The sequence below is a fragment of the Acartia tonsa genome, chromosome 4, assembly GCF_053477335.1.
Source record: "Acartia tonsa isolate MP-2025a chromosome 4, ASM5347733v1, whole genome shotgun sequence".
In the NCBI taxonomy this organism is placed as follows: Eukaryota; Metazoa; Arthropoda; class Copepoda; order Calanoida; family Acartiidae; genus Acartia; species Acartia tonsa.
Window position 1 is genome coordinate 19,436,679 of NC_137263.1, and position 17,030 is coordinate 19,453,708.

The window sequence follows — 17,030 nt, forward strand, 5'->3', positions numbered from 1 at the left end:
CTGCCATTACCTCTCCCCCCGTTGTTGGCAGAGCGTAAGCTTCCAAACTAAGAGTGGAGTAGAGAAACACTTTTCAATTTTACATTAAAAACAGAAAATATAGGTTCAAGTTACAAGGTGACGGAGGGCAGACGTCCACAAGGTACGAGCTTACATTGGGGGGGAGGGGGGAGTTGTAATAGCGCAGAGCAGGAGATTTCGCATATCTATAGAGAGGGTACGAGATGAATATATATTTGATGTAGATGTACAACTATACAACTATGGATGGCAAGAAGAGTGTGTAACCAGCGATCGTCGAGGGAATTCAATAAGAGGAAGAGAGGTGGAAAGAGAAGAAATTTTGTTTGAACTTTCCGGAGACGAAAACACAGATGAAGAGAACGAGAGAATAAAAAAGAAATATAAAGAGAGAGTGGGGGTGGGGTGGGGGGATGACTTAACATCCTCGACGGTGTGTACGATGTTGTTGTTGTTCTTATTCTAGTCGAGGGGAGGTTGGCATCCCGTGTGCAGTCAAACACACACTCACCAGGTGAATTATATTTTAGCGAAAATCTATATCAATATACATACATTGCCAAATTTTAAACTTAAAATTAAAATATGCAAAATATTTATGCCACAAATAATTTATGTTAAAAAGACATTTTTATTTGAATTAATGTATTATAAACAATTGAAATGTACTTTTTTTAAAATTGCAATGAATTGTAGTAAGTTTGCACGCTAAAATTACGATATAATCGGTGCAATCTTTTGTGTGCGTATTTGTAAAATTTGCGCGTTAATTAGAATTTGCCGTATATTTTTCTGTTTATTAAAGAAAAAATATTTTTTTCTAAAATATGAAATGAATTGTTAGATTAACATTAAACTGTAATTGATATCACATGAGTAAGATTATAAATGAATGATATATGGTAGAATTATATTACAGTGGGGTTTATCATTAAAATGATGTGTGCTAAAGCAGTTAATTTGTTATTTTCTTTAAAAGATCTTAGTTTTATGAAAAAATAAATAGATTTTACACAATAATTAAACAACAATGTTTAATTTTTAAATAATTCTTCCAAATCAAATACTCTATCAAATTTAAAATCTTTATTGGTTATTTGCCACATAGTATTACAGACAGCTTTTTGCGTATATTAAAATGAAAAGTTATAAATTTTAACCAGTTTCGTTAGACCTGAGGGGCCAAAGTCACGTAATAAAAAATCGGGTATTAATTTTATCATCTTTATATTATTATTTGTGGAAACTTGTCTGTAATACGATGCTACACTTGTTTTTTTAGTATGGCTGAGGACCGGTTCTAATCCAGTGGATATTAATCAGTTAAAGCCACGCTGAAAAAAACTGTTTCACTTATAATTCCATAGTGAACTAAATCTATTAATAATGCATAATATAAATAAGAACATGTTAATCGCTTTATGCTCCTTTCTGGAAACTTAAAGACCTATAAATATTAATCTTATGTTAAGACTGTCATATTGTGAAGCAAAATTAAGATTTCATCTGTATTCTATATTCTACAAAAAGATAAATTATCCTAAAAGTGATTTCGGGATCAAATGGAGAAACCTTCTTTTAACAAAATAACATAAAACAGTTTTCTTTAGTTCTTTTCTTCCCTTCAAATTTGTTTATTATTAATTGGACCTTAAATCAGATTATCATGTACTCTAAGAAAGGGAAACTTGTAGCTGGCTAAAATAACGATCCCCCCATCCACCTCATTTACCCAATTCCATCCCCTCCTTCGGAATAAACTGACTAATAAATAATGTCCATGTTAGCAACCTAAAATTGAATTGACAACAATGTTTATCCTGTCATAATATCCACGTATATTTTATATCCATTTCCTTTAAATTATCCAAACAACAATACTTTTTTTACTATTTCATTTGTTTCAATATATACCTTATTCATGCCAAGTTTAGGTAATAATTCATAGTTAGCCTCTTAAATAGAGAGTAATTTACCCATATGCCAGGCTGTATTAGATATATGCTCCTGACATATAATTCATTTACCTTAGCTTTAAGGTAGGAAATTGTTATAAATGAGCAAGTAAAGGATTACGTACACAACACAAAATAAATATAAAAAATGTCTTTTACAATGTTTTTTTTTTAAGCGAAGATCTTCTATAATTTCTTAATTTTTAGAGTTTATGTAACTTAGGTACTCTACATTTAATAATACATAAAATGTTAGTACGTCCATTTTGATGGGTGCACTTTATAGTAATGGAAAAGAAAATTCAGACTGCCGTTTACATTATAATATAGAAAATTAAAATTTGTGTCATTTTAAGGTGCATAGCTTCTTTATAAGTCGCTACCTCCCTCACTGACTGACTCATTCATTAAGATATATTGTTGATGTTAGTTGCTTCCTTTTTCTTATTCCTTTTTTATCTTTTACAATACTTTTCCAATTGAATTATTACTTGTATGTAACACTAGATTTCCATGTACTCTGATAAAGTGATACTCGCAGCAGGCTTAAGTAACGAAACTCCCCTTCCACCCCATTTACACAATCCCATTCCCTCAGCTCCTACTAAATGAACGAACTGATTGATAAAAGGGGTCCATATTAGCAAGCTAAATTGATGACATATTTTTCCCTGACAATATATCCACGTATATCAAATCCGTTACTCTTCCTATTAAGAGCGAAGCTTTTCTATAATTAGGGTCGGTCCGTCCGTCAGAAGGTTAGAATTGTCCTATCGATTTCAAACTTTGCATAGTGATTCCTTTAGTAGTTAGGTACGATTAAAAAGCGTAACATTTCTATAATCATTACAAGAATGTCCTTACGTCCATTTTAAACATGTTGATTTTTTTACTTTTTTAACAGCAAATTTCTATGTGATCTAATCATCCGATTGATCTGATTTTTGGTATGTTGATTCCTGGGACAACAAAGTATAATATTATAAGCGAAGCAACTCTATAATCAAGTCCTAAAAATGTAAGTATGTTCATAACATTAGCCTGTAGCAGTTTTTCAACAAATTTACTTACAATTTTACTCTTATACATTTATATTCTGATTATTCAGTTCTGACACTATAAAAGTGTTAATGTCCGTTTGTCCTACCGTTTCAGTGTTTCGCTTTTATGGAGGTTGTCATCCTTGTTTATTTACAACTTGTCTATTTTATCATTCGTTTTTAAATGCTGATTGTTCAGTTTATAGAGCAACCTTATTTTTTCTAATAAAGAGTCTTATTTCAATTAGTAAACAATGAATATGATAATCTTTCCTATTAATCTTATTAATTTGATACTTTTATGTTTAATATTGACTTGGCCTTTTTCCTCTAATAGGAAATTTCCTTAAAAGTGCCTAGCTAGTCCAGTTCAGAACCTAACCCCCAAATTGAATTAAAATTATGGGGGGGGGGGCGGTGGTTGTGTTTGTGTTTTATAATCTTACATTAATGCAATTACTACATTTTATTTCGGCCTTTTTAGTATATATCAACCTCTAGCGGCTACGACCCTAAGGGCACGTAAAATGTTCTCTTTTCAATCTATGTTAGGATCATTTGTTTACCAAACAATATTTTACGGTCGTTAGATGGGGTTATTTATATTTGTTTTTCGGTTTTTTTGCAATTTGTATGAGAGCTACCCTGTAAAGGAGAACTATATCGGTTCAGCGGTAAGCGAGAACTTCGGTACAGACAGACACAGATATCCTTTAGTTTATCAGAAGGATAGAATGTTTACCTTATCGTTTCAGACTTCTTATTTTCTCTTATCCTATTACACGCTTGTGCTGGTGTTATATCAACATATGTGAAATTGTTTTGTTAATATTAGAAAGGCTTCTCATATAAGGGATTATAGTACACATTGGTAGGAAAATTTTGACACTGAATGTGTATATAATCCAATTTAAATTTAAAATTAACCAAAATTTGTAGTGAAAGATGTTGTTTATAAAACTTTGAGTACCTGCGTACTTTACTGTCGATTCCAATGTCCCTCTCTCTCCGTAAAAGAATTGCAATGACTTAGCCTTTTTTAGTGAAAAAAGTCATCCTAAACAATCCTACCATATCCTTTCAGGACTCCTCTAAACAATATCAACATACATTTTAACTATTATTTTATTTTAGATCTGTGATGATTGGAGGATTATGAAGTATGTGGCTGTACACACACACACACAAATATTAACAAGGAAACCAAACATAAAATTAAAGAAAGAAAAACTTTAAAATTAGTTTGTAACAAGCTTTTTTTCTCGTAGATTGGTAGATAACAACTAAAAGTAAACATTTCTTCATGATACGACTTTTAATCGGATGTCCTTACTCACTGTGTCATTAGGTTATAAAACTTACGCCTTTTTAAGGTCAGTGCATTACCCCTGTTCTCATATTTAATTTAACAGTAGGAAATGTATCTTTTAACGTCTTTAATTTGGACATTTTACCATAAGAATATAAAAATAGATACAAATCTTCTACTTGATAAAGTTGTGGGTTTTGTGTAACCCATAAGAGGCTAGGAGCGAAGTTACTAGAATATAAATAGTTTAAATAGATTTTGAACCTCATATGGCTTCATTGAATTTATTAATAGAAAGAAATTTCATTATTATTATTATAAATCTTTTATGATATTTGAAAGTATATTATATAATTGTATGTATGTGTATGGACAAATTGAAACAATAATTAAATTAATTGAGAGAATTCCCTATATAATGTATGAGAGTAGGACTTCTATATAAAACAACACAAGTATTTTATATTCGCGGAAAGCCGTTTAAAATACGATGAGATGGATAACTATTCCAGTATGGCATCGATTTATAGACAATTTTCCACGAAACTAAAATGAAAATCATAAGATTTAAACTAGTTTCATTAGCACCAGCCTTCGGCTTCTAGGCTCATTTTTCATTTCAATATCCACAGAAAGATGTCTTTCATACAATGCGATAAATAACTTTCATGTTTACTACTAGATTTAAAAATTATATTTTTCTTATTTATAATTCTTCTTTCTTTAAATCATTATGACTTATTGTATTGTAAAATACATATGTTAAAATACAAAATACTAATACCTTATATATTAATCATATATTTTTTGGAATAGTAATCATAGAACAAAAAATAATAGATCTTTTTTTCTTAATTAATATTTTTATTACTAAAATATATTTATTACGACCAAAAGAAGAACTACTTTTATGGAAATCTTTAATTATATTTATTAATGCAACTTTTATTTTTGGAAAATTTTACTGGTTTGTAGAAATACTTAATTTTTATTATTATTATGATTATATTTGTAATAAATGGATGACCATTTTTTATGGAAGAAAACAACATACTCTTAATAATTTTTTTTCTTCTCTCTTTTACATTTATATTTTTTGTATAACTATACTTGCTGAAAGATTTTTATTTTTCATCTTAAAGTTTGATCTCTAACAGATAAAAACTGTGTTCTGTCAGAAAGAAATTTAATTTGAAGAAAAACTATTTTGCCTGTAACTTTCCAGTTCTACTACATAGTCTATTATTCAAACAAAATCATATTTGTGTCATGAAAGTTAATAAAATGCCGGGAAAGAATAGCTATTTATTGTATTATAGACAGCCTTCCATGGATAGTAAAATATACATTATAAGAATGATTCCAATTTTGTTAGATCTGAGGTGCCGAAGGACCGTCTAACAAAACTGGTATTAATTCATTTGTTTTGGTTTTAATATTCGTGTAAAATTGTCTGTAATACGATGATATATATGATGTTTCAGTATGGATGAGAACCGGTTTGAAAAATTGAAACAAGCAAAAGTTAATCGGTTTCGAACCCATACTGGAAATAGTTTTTCTTCAGGTGAAATATCGCTTCCAGGTATTCTGTTGCAATGGATATAGTATTACTTGGATCTTACACCAGATTTTCATGTTCTCTAATAAAGTGAAACTCGCAGCGGGCTAAATTAAATATTTTCCCCTTCCACCTTTTTACCCAATCTCCTTCCTCATACTGGATGAACTAACTGACCAATAAGGATGCTAGCAACACAAATTGACGAAATTTTAAATCCCTGTCTTAATATCCAGGTATATTCTGCATCCATTACTGTTGCAGTTTTGGCTGGCTGACTTTGTTCACTTACCCTTCACACATAATGATACATGCATTAACAAGATGGATTTCAATAATTAAAAGCTAATTCAAATTTCCACATAAATCCCTTCCTTTAACATTTGCACACTTGTACACATACAGGGATCTAAAGGGATAGGTCAGTGGCTGATGAATTAATGTACATCCCCAATGATGATACACAAAATTATCACTTCTGTAGAATACAATTAGTGCTTGGACACTCACCTTAGTGAAGCAACCAATTAAAATTCAAGAAAAATTTATTATTAAACTTTGGAGACTAGTGTAATAAACAGCCCAATGTCCCCTCCCTCCCTGTGTACACACACACACACACACTAAATTTCTTGACAGTTTTAATAAAATGAGATTTTGTAAATTGTGTTGTATAGCTGGTAGTGGTGTACAATAGATCTTTTCATGAAAATACACTTTTTCGAATTTTAGTCTTCTGCTAACCTAAAAAGTTACTTTAGGAGCCTAGAAATACATGTACAAAATATTAGCTCTCTATCTCTACTGGCGACCTAGCGCCAGGCATGTAAAATATCAACAGATAACGGTAGCACGGCGGTTTTAACAATATCTCAGCAATGTGTAGGTTTTAAGCTCTTCTGCATATTTCAATTTAAACACATAAGGACAAAGGTATATTATCCCAAAAATCTTTTGTCAATGTCTACTCTACACCTAGCGCCAGTCAGTTTTCTAAAATCATGCATTTTATACCTGTGAAAATAGAAATCGCCAGCGCTAGGTGTAGAGTAGACTTTGACAAAAGATTTTTGGGATATTATATCTTTGGCCTTATGAGTTTAAATTAAAATATGCAGAACACCTAAATTCATCTTCCAAGCCATTCTCTAAGTATTTTAATTTTTTTTTATGAAATAACAGGATTTCAAAACTGCCCTTTGAAAAGGCCTAAAAAATATCTTTTTTTGTCACTTTTTTCACTGCTTATAGTTACAACTTATTAAGATATTATGCTCAGTTAAAAAAAATCGGCGCCTCCAGCACCAAAACCGGCAAAAACTGGCAGTTAAACTTCTGTGCCCCTACTTGCCCCCCTCTTTGGCCAACAGTAGTTATCTCAAGAAGTAAAAGAGATATCACACAGAAAGAAAACTTTTTAAATAAAACTTAACAAAGTAACCATTACAGATTTTATTTTGGGACTTTCCTTCTAGGGTCTTGTGGAGCAAAAGACCCCCCAAAACACTCAAAATACGAGTTCTGAGCTTATTTTTAAAGAGATCAACCTGATTTTTTTTGAAAACTTTGTTAACATAATGTAACTCAGTAACATTTACAGATTTCATTTTGGGACTTTCCTTCTAGGGGCTTGTTTGGCAAAAGACCCCCAAAAACTAAAAATATGAGTTCTGGACTTATTTTTAAAGATATCAACCTAATTTTTTAAAGAAAACTTATTTCACATAACCAAACTCAGCAACCTATACAGATTTCATTTTGGGACTTTCCTTCCAGGAGCTAGTGGAGCAAAAGACCCCCCAAAACACAAAAAATATAAGTTCAGAGCTTATTTTTACAGATATCAACCTGATTTTTTTAAAGAAAACTTTTTAAATAAAACTTAACTCAGTAATGTTTACAAATTTCGTTTTGGGACTTTGCTTTGAGGGGCTTGTGGAGCAAAAGACCCCCAAAACCACAAAAATATGAGTTCTGGACTTATATTTAAAAATACTAATTTAAATAAAACTGAACTCAGTAATGTTTACAGATTTCATTTTAGGACTTTCCTTCTAGGGGCTAGTTGGGCAAAATACCCCCAAAAACTAAAAATATGAGTTCTGGACTTAAATTTAAAACTTTTTTCACATAACCAAACTCAGTAACCTTTACAGATTTCATTTTGGTACTTTCCTTCTAGGGGCTAGTGGAACAAAAAATATGAGTTCTAAGCTTTTTTTTATAGATATCAATCTGATTTTTTTAAATTAGACTTTTTAAATAAAACTGAACACAGTAACCATTACAAATTTTATTTTGGACTTTCCTTTGAGGGGCTAGTGGACCAAAAGACCTCCCAATACACAAAAAATATGAGTTCTGAGCTTATATTTAAAAATATCAACCTGAGTTGGATCTTTAAATCGTTTTAGTGGTGTGCCAGATCGGGGCGATCCAGAGGTGGTCCGGAGGTGCGCCGACGCCGCGCTAAAGCTACTGCTAAAAAACTTTGATTTTAAAAAGATTTTTGGCGCGGTCCGATCCGCGCCGGTACAACTTTATAACTTTAGTAGTGTCAGTACAAATATTTGATATAAAAGTTTTATATAAAATATCATACTGACACGGCTAAAGTTATAAAGTTATATATTGTTTTATAATAAAACAATATATAATTTATTTAAAAATAACTATAAAAATATTTTCATGATAGTTTTGCAATAAAATATTAAAGTAATTAAAAAAAATATTTATTTATTAAATATGATTTACCTCGATTTGGAGCGGCAATGCCACTCGCTGAGTACTAATGTCGCGCAGGTACCGCGCCACTGGCCGCGCCAAATCGCCCATGCCATTTCGATTTAAAGATTGATATTAATAATCTGATGGTGCGCTGAAATGAATCAACCTGGTTCAGCGCACCTATAAACGATTTAAAGATCCAGCTTTGATTTTTCTAAAGAAAACTTTTTTAACATAACCAAACTCAGTAATTATTTACAGATTGTTGTGGAGCAAAAGACCCCCCTCCCCCATATTTTAGTGTTTTGGAGGGTCTTTTGCTCCACGAGCCCCTAGAAGGAAAGTCCCAAAATTAAATATGTAAAGGGTACTTAGTACAGTTATGTTCAAAAAGTTTTCATAAAAAAATCAGCTCAATATCTCTAAAAAAAAGCTCAGAACTCATATTTTTATTGTTTTGGGGTTCTTTTGTCCCACCTGCCCCTAGAAGGAATATTAGTGTTGGGGGGGGGGGGTCTTTTGCTTCACAGGCCCCTAGAAGGAAAGTCCCAAAATTAAATCTGTAATGGTTACTGAGTTCAGTTATGTTCAAAAAGTTTTCATTTAAAAATCAGTTTAATATCTCTAAAAATAAGCTCAAAACTCATATTTTGATTGTTTTGGGAGTCTTTTGTCCCACTAGCCCCTAGAAGGAAAGTCCCAAAATGAAATCTGTAAATGTTACTGAGGTTGTTTATGTTAACAAAGTTTTCAACAAAAAAATCAGGTTGATATCTTTATATATCAGCTCAGAATTCATATTTTTTTGTTTTTGGGGGTCTTTTGCTTCACAAGCCCCTCAAAGCAAAGTCCAAAATAAAATGTGTAAACATTACTGAGTTTAGTTTTATTTAAAAAGTTTTATTTAAAAAATCAGGTTGATATCTTTGTTTTGGGAGTCTTTTGTCCCACTAGCCCCTAGAAGGAAAGTCCCAAAATGAAATCTGTAAATGTTACTGAGGTTGTTTATGTTAACAAAGTTTTCAACAAAAAAATCAGGTTGATATCTTTATATATCAGCTCTGAACTCATATTTTTTTGTGTTTTGGGGGGTCTTTTGCTCCACTAGCTCCTGGAAGAAAAGTCCCTAAATGAAATCTGTATAGGTTGCTGAGTTTGGTTATGTGAAATAAGTTTTCTTTAAAAAATTAGGTTGATATCTTTAAAAATAAGTCCAGAACTCATATTTTTAGTTTTTGGGGGTCTTTTGCCAAACAAGCCCCTAGAAGGAAAGTCCCAAAATGAAATCTGTAAATGTTACTGAGTTACATTATGTTAACAAAGTTTTCAAAAAAAATCAGGTTGATCTCTTTAAAAATAAGCTCAGAACTCGTATTTTGAGTGTTTTGGGGGGTCTTTTGCTCCACAAGACCCTAGAAGGAAAGTCCCAAAATGAAATCTGTAATGGTTACTTTGTTAAGTTTTATTTAAAAAGTTTTCTTTCTGTGTGATATCTCTTTTACTTCTTGAGATAACTACTGTTGGCCAAAGAGGGGGGCAAGTAGGGGCACAGAAGTTTAACTGCCAGTTTTTGCCGGTTTTGGTGCTGGAGGCGCCGATTTTTTTTAACTGAGCATAATATCTTAATAAGTTGTAACTATAAGCAGTGAAAAAAGTGACAAAAAAAGATATTTTTTAGGCCTTTTCAAAGGGCAGTTTTGAAATCCCGTTATTTCATAAAAAAAATTAAAATACTTAGAGAATGGCTTGGAAGATGAATTTAGGTGTTCTGCATATTTTAATTTAAACTCATAAGGCCAAAGATATAATATCCCAAAAATCTTTTGTCAAAGTCTACTCTACACCTAGCGCTGGCGATTTCTATTTTCACAGGTATAAAATGCATGATTTTAGAAAACTGACTGGCGCTAGGTGTAGAGTAGACTTTGACAAAAGATTTTTGGGATAATGTACCTTTGTCCTTATGTGTTTAAATTGAAATATGCAGAAGAGCTTAAAACCTACACATTGCTGAGATATTGTTAAAACCGCCGTGCTACCGTTATCTGTTGATATTTTACATGCCTGGCGCTAGGTCGCCAGTAGGGATAGAGAGCTGAAATTTTGTACATGTATTTCTAGGCTCCTAAAGTAACTTTTTAGGTTAGCAGAAGACTAAATTTCGAAAAAGTGTATTTTCATGAAAAGATCTAGTGTACAACTACAAACAAATTCTTCAAACAGCAGAGATTATGTAGAGGTGTAACATAGCAGCCTCATTAGATTTCTTGAAAAAATGACTGTCTTAATTTTGTGTCAAAATTTTGCATTGTTATTACATCAACGGTAGGCAATTGTCAAAAAGTCCTTGAAATAATCAAAATAACAAAAAATAAAGTTATTTCAAGGATATGCCACTTTGAATTGATAGTTGACAAATCTTGAAACAAAGCATCTCATTCTGACAGAACAGATTACAATATTATATAATTGGATATAGAATATACGTGGATATTATGACAGGGGAAAAATTGTCATCAATTCTGGTTGCTGACATGGAACTCATTTATGGGCTAGTTCGTTCATCCAGTAGGAGGGGAGGATACGATATAAAGGGGTTAGATGGGGGTATCGTTATTTTATCCCGCTGCGAGTTTAACTTTTTTGGAGAACATTAAAATGTGGTATAACATCCAAGTGGTAATTTATCCATTAACCATTAAATCAAATACATTAGCAATTTTGGCTCCTTGACTTAATTTTCAGTCCCAAGATTATTTTATGATTTATTTTTTTAAATCAAAGTAAGTCTTTAAATTTAACATCTAGTTTTATGATGGCTTGATGGTTCTTTGTATGTATATGAGGCAGTATGGGCAACGATAGTGCAGTGTTTGTAATAGAGAGAAGGCTAATTCATTAGAATTTATTTTTATTTTTCATTATTTCCCTTGTTGGTAAATAATTCCAACATTACATACATTGGGTAATATTTATTATTTTTGACAGGCGAAAGTGGTCTTTGACTCTTTCTATTCAGGGATCTAACGGGATAACATAATTTTGTAAATTACAATTAGTGGTAGATACTAAACTTAATGAGCCAACCAATCAAAATTCAATTAAAGTCCCTAATGAATAAGAAAATATTATTAGAAAACATTGGGGACTAGTTTATTAAACAACCCTCCCTTAATGTCCCATCCTGCCCTGCTTTCTAATACTATTTAGATATAAAATAGGATATTCAATTTTAGTGAGTATAAGCGGGAAGAGCTGACTTGTAAAATGCTGATACTATGAATGGTTGTTTTATAAATCAATTTATTCTAAGATTCTTCGAACTGATTTATTATTACTTTGATCTTACACCAGATTATCATTTACTCTAATAAATTGAAACTAGAATCTGGCTAAAATAATGACCTCATCTTTCCCTTTATCCCATTCCCTCTCCTCCTACTAGATGAACAAACTAACCAATAAGTGATGTCCTAATTAACAACCTAAATTTGCGACAATTTTTCCCCTGTCATAATATCCATGTATATTCTATGTACACCATTCTTCCCCTTACATATATGAATTCTTAAACATAGGACTTTTTAATAGAATAATACATAGGTCTTTCTATGATAATCATAGATGTTTCCACCATTAAAAGACCTGTTGTATTCATAGATATATTTCTCTATAATATTCATAAATCTGGTGTTGCCCCCACTAAAAGACCTATTGTATTAATAGATATATCTCTCTATAATATTCATAAATCTGGCGTTGCCTCAACTACAAGACCTATTGTATTAATAAACCCTGAACAACTTTATTATGCAATCTACATTTTCCTGGATATTATGTCTATGGTAGTCCATAAGTGTACAGCTTTACAATACATTGTTTCTATTTGGTAAAGCAACACGTATGATAAAGGAAAAAGATTCTTTTTAGAGCAAAATGCTTGTATATCAATCAAAATCTAAATTTTTAGATTTTTTACTGAACAACTTTATTATGCAACTGAAAAGAAAATTATTGGGGAAAGGTTTATTTTGCACTTTTCTCCTCTTTTAAAGATTGATTCTGATAAAATAACATTTTTTAAAGGGATTTATGCATCAAACATTATGAAAAACAGTATAAGGTAGAAATTAATGATTTTTCTAAATAAGAAATATTTGGAAAAAAAGAAATTTGATCCCTATCACTCAAGAGGACAGCTGTTGATCCCCAGTCTTATGGATGAAGCTAAATACATGTTATAGATAAAAATTACCCTGAAACGTATACAAAAACGTTTTTTGATGTGTTTAAAAAATTCATTTTAAATCATGATTTTGAGGACAATGGCCTTTAAGATGCTCCTACTGGTGGTGATGGTAAGCCAAATGTTATCAAAGTGCATGCCCATGATGACGACTTATATATTGAACTATTGTCCAGTTTTTGTAGTCATAGCAGTCTCCAGTCAAGCAATATTAAAAAAGAAAAAAAATGCAATTTTAATTACTCCAAATCATAAGGTAAATACTGTAGTTTTTATAAGATGGTTATATTTTGTGTCAGGAGGCACCATTGGAGGCTGCTATGACTACAAAAAATGGTAAATAGGTTAATAGACAAGTTGTTGTAATGGGCATGTACTTACATAACATTTTGCTCACCATCACACCCAAGAGGAGCATCTGAAAGGTCATCATCCTCAAAATCAAGATTTTAAAATTTTTTTTTTTTAATACATTAAAAAACATTTTTGTATACTTTTCAAAGTAATTTTAATCAATAACATGTATTAAGCTACATCCATTAGACTGGAGGTCAGCAGCTGTCCTCTAAAGTGATAAGGGTCAAATTTCTTTTTTTCTAATACTTCTATTTTAGAAAGTACATTAATTTCTACCTTATACTGTTTTTCATAATATTTAATGCATAAATCCCTTAAAAAATTGTTATTTTATCAGAATCAATCTTTAAAAGAGTAGAAAAGTGCAAAATAACCGTATTCCCATTGATTTTCTTTTCATTTGCATAATAAAGTTGTTCAGTAAAAAATCTAGAAATTTAGATTTTGATTGATATCTAAGCATTTTAATCTAAAAAGCAACTTTTTTATATCATACGTGTTGCTTTACCAAATAGAAACAATATACTGTAAAGCTGTACACTTATGAACTACCATAGACAAAATATCCAGGAAAATGTAGATTGCATAATAAAGTTGTTCAGGGTTTAGATATATCTCTCTGTAAATTCATAAATCTGTCGTTGCCCCCACTACAAAACCTATTGTATTGATAAATATATCTCTCTTTAATATTTATAGATCTAGTGTTGCCCCAACTAGAAGACCTATTGTATTAATAGATATATCTCTCTATAATATTAATAAATCTGGCATTGCCCCCACTACAGGACCTATTGTATTGATAGATTTATCTCTCTGTAAATTCATAAATCTGGCGTTGCCTCAACTACAAGACCAATTGTATTAATAGATTTATCTCTCTTTAATATTTATAGATCTGGTGTTGCCCCAACTACATGACCTATTGTATTTATAGATATATCTCTCTGTAATATTAATAAATCTAGCGTTGCCTCTACTAAAAGACCTATTGTATTAATATATAAATCTCTATGATACTCATAAATCTGGTGTTGCCCCTACTACAAGACCTATTGTACTGCCAACAACAAACAAACTTCTACAAGATTAAAAGACAGAATTTGAGTTGAGCTTACAACTTTCAAGTTCTGACTTCTACTTTCACAATTATTTTTAGCAGCGAATCTACTCTATAGTATTTTGTGCCTGTCCATCCGTCTATCAGTCAGTATGTCAATCCGTAATGCTGTCTGTCGTGCTGTAAAATGCTAATCGGCAGTTTTGCACAGATACACGGCTGAATTTTTTTCAAAAGGATTTTGCTGAAAATTTAGCATTAACTTTATAATTTTCATGGTCTGTTTGTCTATCTGTTTTTATTATGAGTTAGCTTTTGCACTAGTCATTGCTTATGTATTGTTAAGCTATTTTACAAGTAGAATCTTTCTATAAAGGCCATTACATCTGAGTAGCTTGTGAAAAATAGCACTATTTGTTTTTCAAGCCAACTATTTAAAAATTTGCAAGCTAATATTACCAAAACATTCAAAGATACTCTTCTAAACTCCCTTTTAATAATTAAATACTATTTTTTTGTTATTTGTAATACTTCTTCTTTTATTATCAACTAGCGGCTTCGCCCTTAGCCTCTAGGAGCTTTGTCCCTATTATAGATATCATTACTGTTATTGGTGTGCTTGTAATGAAATTATTTCTTGCAAATTTTAACAAAAATATCCCAAACTTAATGTTTTAGATTAGTAACTGTTTTTTCGCCTTTCTCTCCGTAAAATATAAATTTAATAGTTATTTCTTTCCTTTGTATTATAGACAGCCTTCCGCGGATATAAAATGAAAATTTGTAAGATTAAAACCAGTTTAGCTAGCCCAGAGGGGCCGAAGGCCCGGGCTTACAAAACATAAATTAATTTTATGATTTTTATTTTAATATTTGTGGAAAATTTCTCTAATACAATGCTATACATGATTTTTCGATATGTCTGAGAACCGGTTCTAATCCAGCGGATACCAATCGGTTTCGAAGCCATACTGGAAAACACAGTATTATAAATGGTAAGAAAAAATGCGAGTACCTAATTAAAAATACATCTCCATGTGTATGCATATTGTATATCTTGTATTTAGTATTCCAGCCTACCCACAAACAAAAAATGTCTTAATTGTTTGTTGTACGTACAACAGTGAGGAGCTTGAATCAAAATTTATGTATCAGTAAAAGTATTCAGTTAGTTATAGACAACACATTAATTAATTTTATTTTTAGATCATAATTTTATAACTGAATTATAATTTCATCTTTAAGGGACATGTCTTTAATCAAGATTGATTTTAAATTTTTTTTATTAATAATCAGGTTCCTAACTGTATATGAAGGTAGGTAAAATGTTTTTTAGTGTGGTTAATTTTAACTTCAGCTGTCGCAATTTGTCAGTATAATCACGCAACCTTATATAGGCAAGTCTTATTGTAATAACATGAGCTTAAGTATAGAGTATTCCCTTCATGACACTGATTATATTATGTACATGTATTGTAACTATATTTGTACATATATTTGTATTTACTGAGGAACTACTGATTGCTTCATTACATTACATTGGACCACAGTTAATTTGTTAAACAAACAGTTACAAGGATAATAGAGTAGCTCTGTATATTAGAATAGTACAATAGAGTAATAGAATTTTATAGATAATTGTATTATAGAAAAGTTGATGTAGAAAAAGATCTCACTATCCCTGGACTGATTTTATTGTTCTTTTCAGAAAAGATTTTGGGTCATGTGAAGGAAACGAAGTTGCGGGTTTCGTCATATTTCGTCACAGTAGCTTTTCTCCTATTTCTAGCACCTTCGGGTTGCTCTAACCCAGCAGGCAATCACCCTAAACTTGACCTAAAATAACCAAAAATATACTGTGAAAATACGACGAAACCAGCTACTTCGTTTCCTCTACATGACCCAAGATATTTTTTGTTCTATGGGATCTTTAGAACTATTCAATTAAATTATCCTATGCTAAAAATAAAGACGTTAACAATGGAACCTACTACTGCTTTATTAAATATCTACAGCAATAATCCATACACAGTTCTAGACAAAGGTCTTTCAAGGGGTGGGTTGTCTGATGGGTGATACTCAGTCTATGACTTAAAACATCACCTTTTATCTTATGTATGATTCAGGGATCTAAAGGGATAAGACAATGGCCGATAAATTTATGTACATCCCCAATGATGATACACAAAATTACCCCCTCTGTGGATTAAGATTAGAGGTTGAAACAATTGAACATTTAAGTTAATCTACCAATTAAAATTTACTATAGTCCTCAAAATTATTAAGCGAACGAATAAGAAAATGTGTTATAAAACTTTGGGTACTAGTGTAATAAACAGCCCATTGTTTCCTTTTTTTCTATGCGATTACTCTCCTACAAGCTTATACAGCAATTGTACAAAATTATAGTTATAAAAGCCGCTGTAAGCGGCATAAAATGTAGGAATAATTTTCACCTTAATATTATGTTAAAATTCTATTTTGTATCCATAAAGTTGAGAACTCCGGGAATCTTGTGCCGGAGAAAAGATTTATGTTTGGTTACCACCGCCAGGAATAAATTCATATTCTGGATTTTAATATTATCCACTTTCCTTCAGGCAAACATCTTCTATGTATATGCAAAACTTGGAGCTATACATTACAAATTTATATATCAGTAGGGAAAGATTCAGGGCTCGGCAGCCGTCAGTTACCTTACAATTTGTCAATGAAGAGTTAAGCTTGCAGCTGATTTATAAAGTTTTAAAT

The 17,030-nt window shown here is 31.2% G+C and overlaps 1 protein-coding gene across 1 annotated transcript in view; it reads left to right on the forward strand.

The window, feature by feature from the left end:
• The first annotated feature begins 421 nt into the window (after positions 1-421).
• The window catches only part of LOC145316360 (uncharacterized), a 54,283-nt gene continuing 37,674 nt past the window's right edge, over positions 422-17,030 (forward strand). Inside the window, exons 1-3 of the mRNA XM_080156804.1 lie at positions 422-535; positions 4,154-4,216; positions 16,832-16,879. Of these exons, the coding sequence (XP_080012930.1) occupies positions 4,175-4,216; positions 16,832-16,879 (90 nt within the window). The 5' untranslated portion in view covers positions 422-535; positions 4,154-4,174. The remainder of the gene's footprint in view (positions 536-4,153; positions 4,217-16,831; positions 16,880-17,030) is intronic.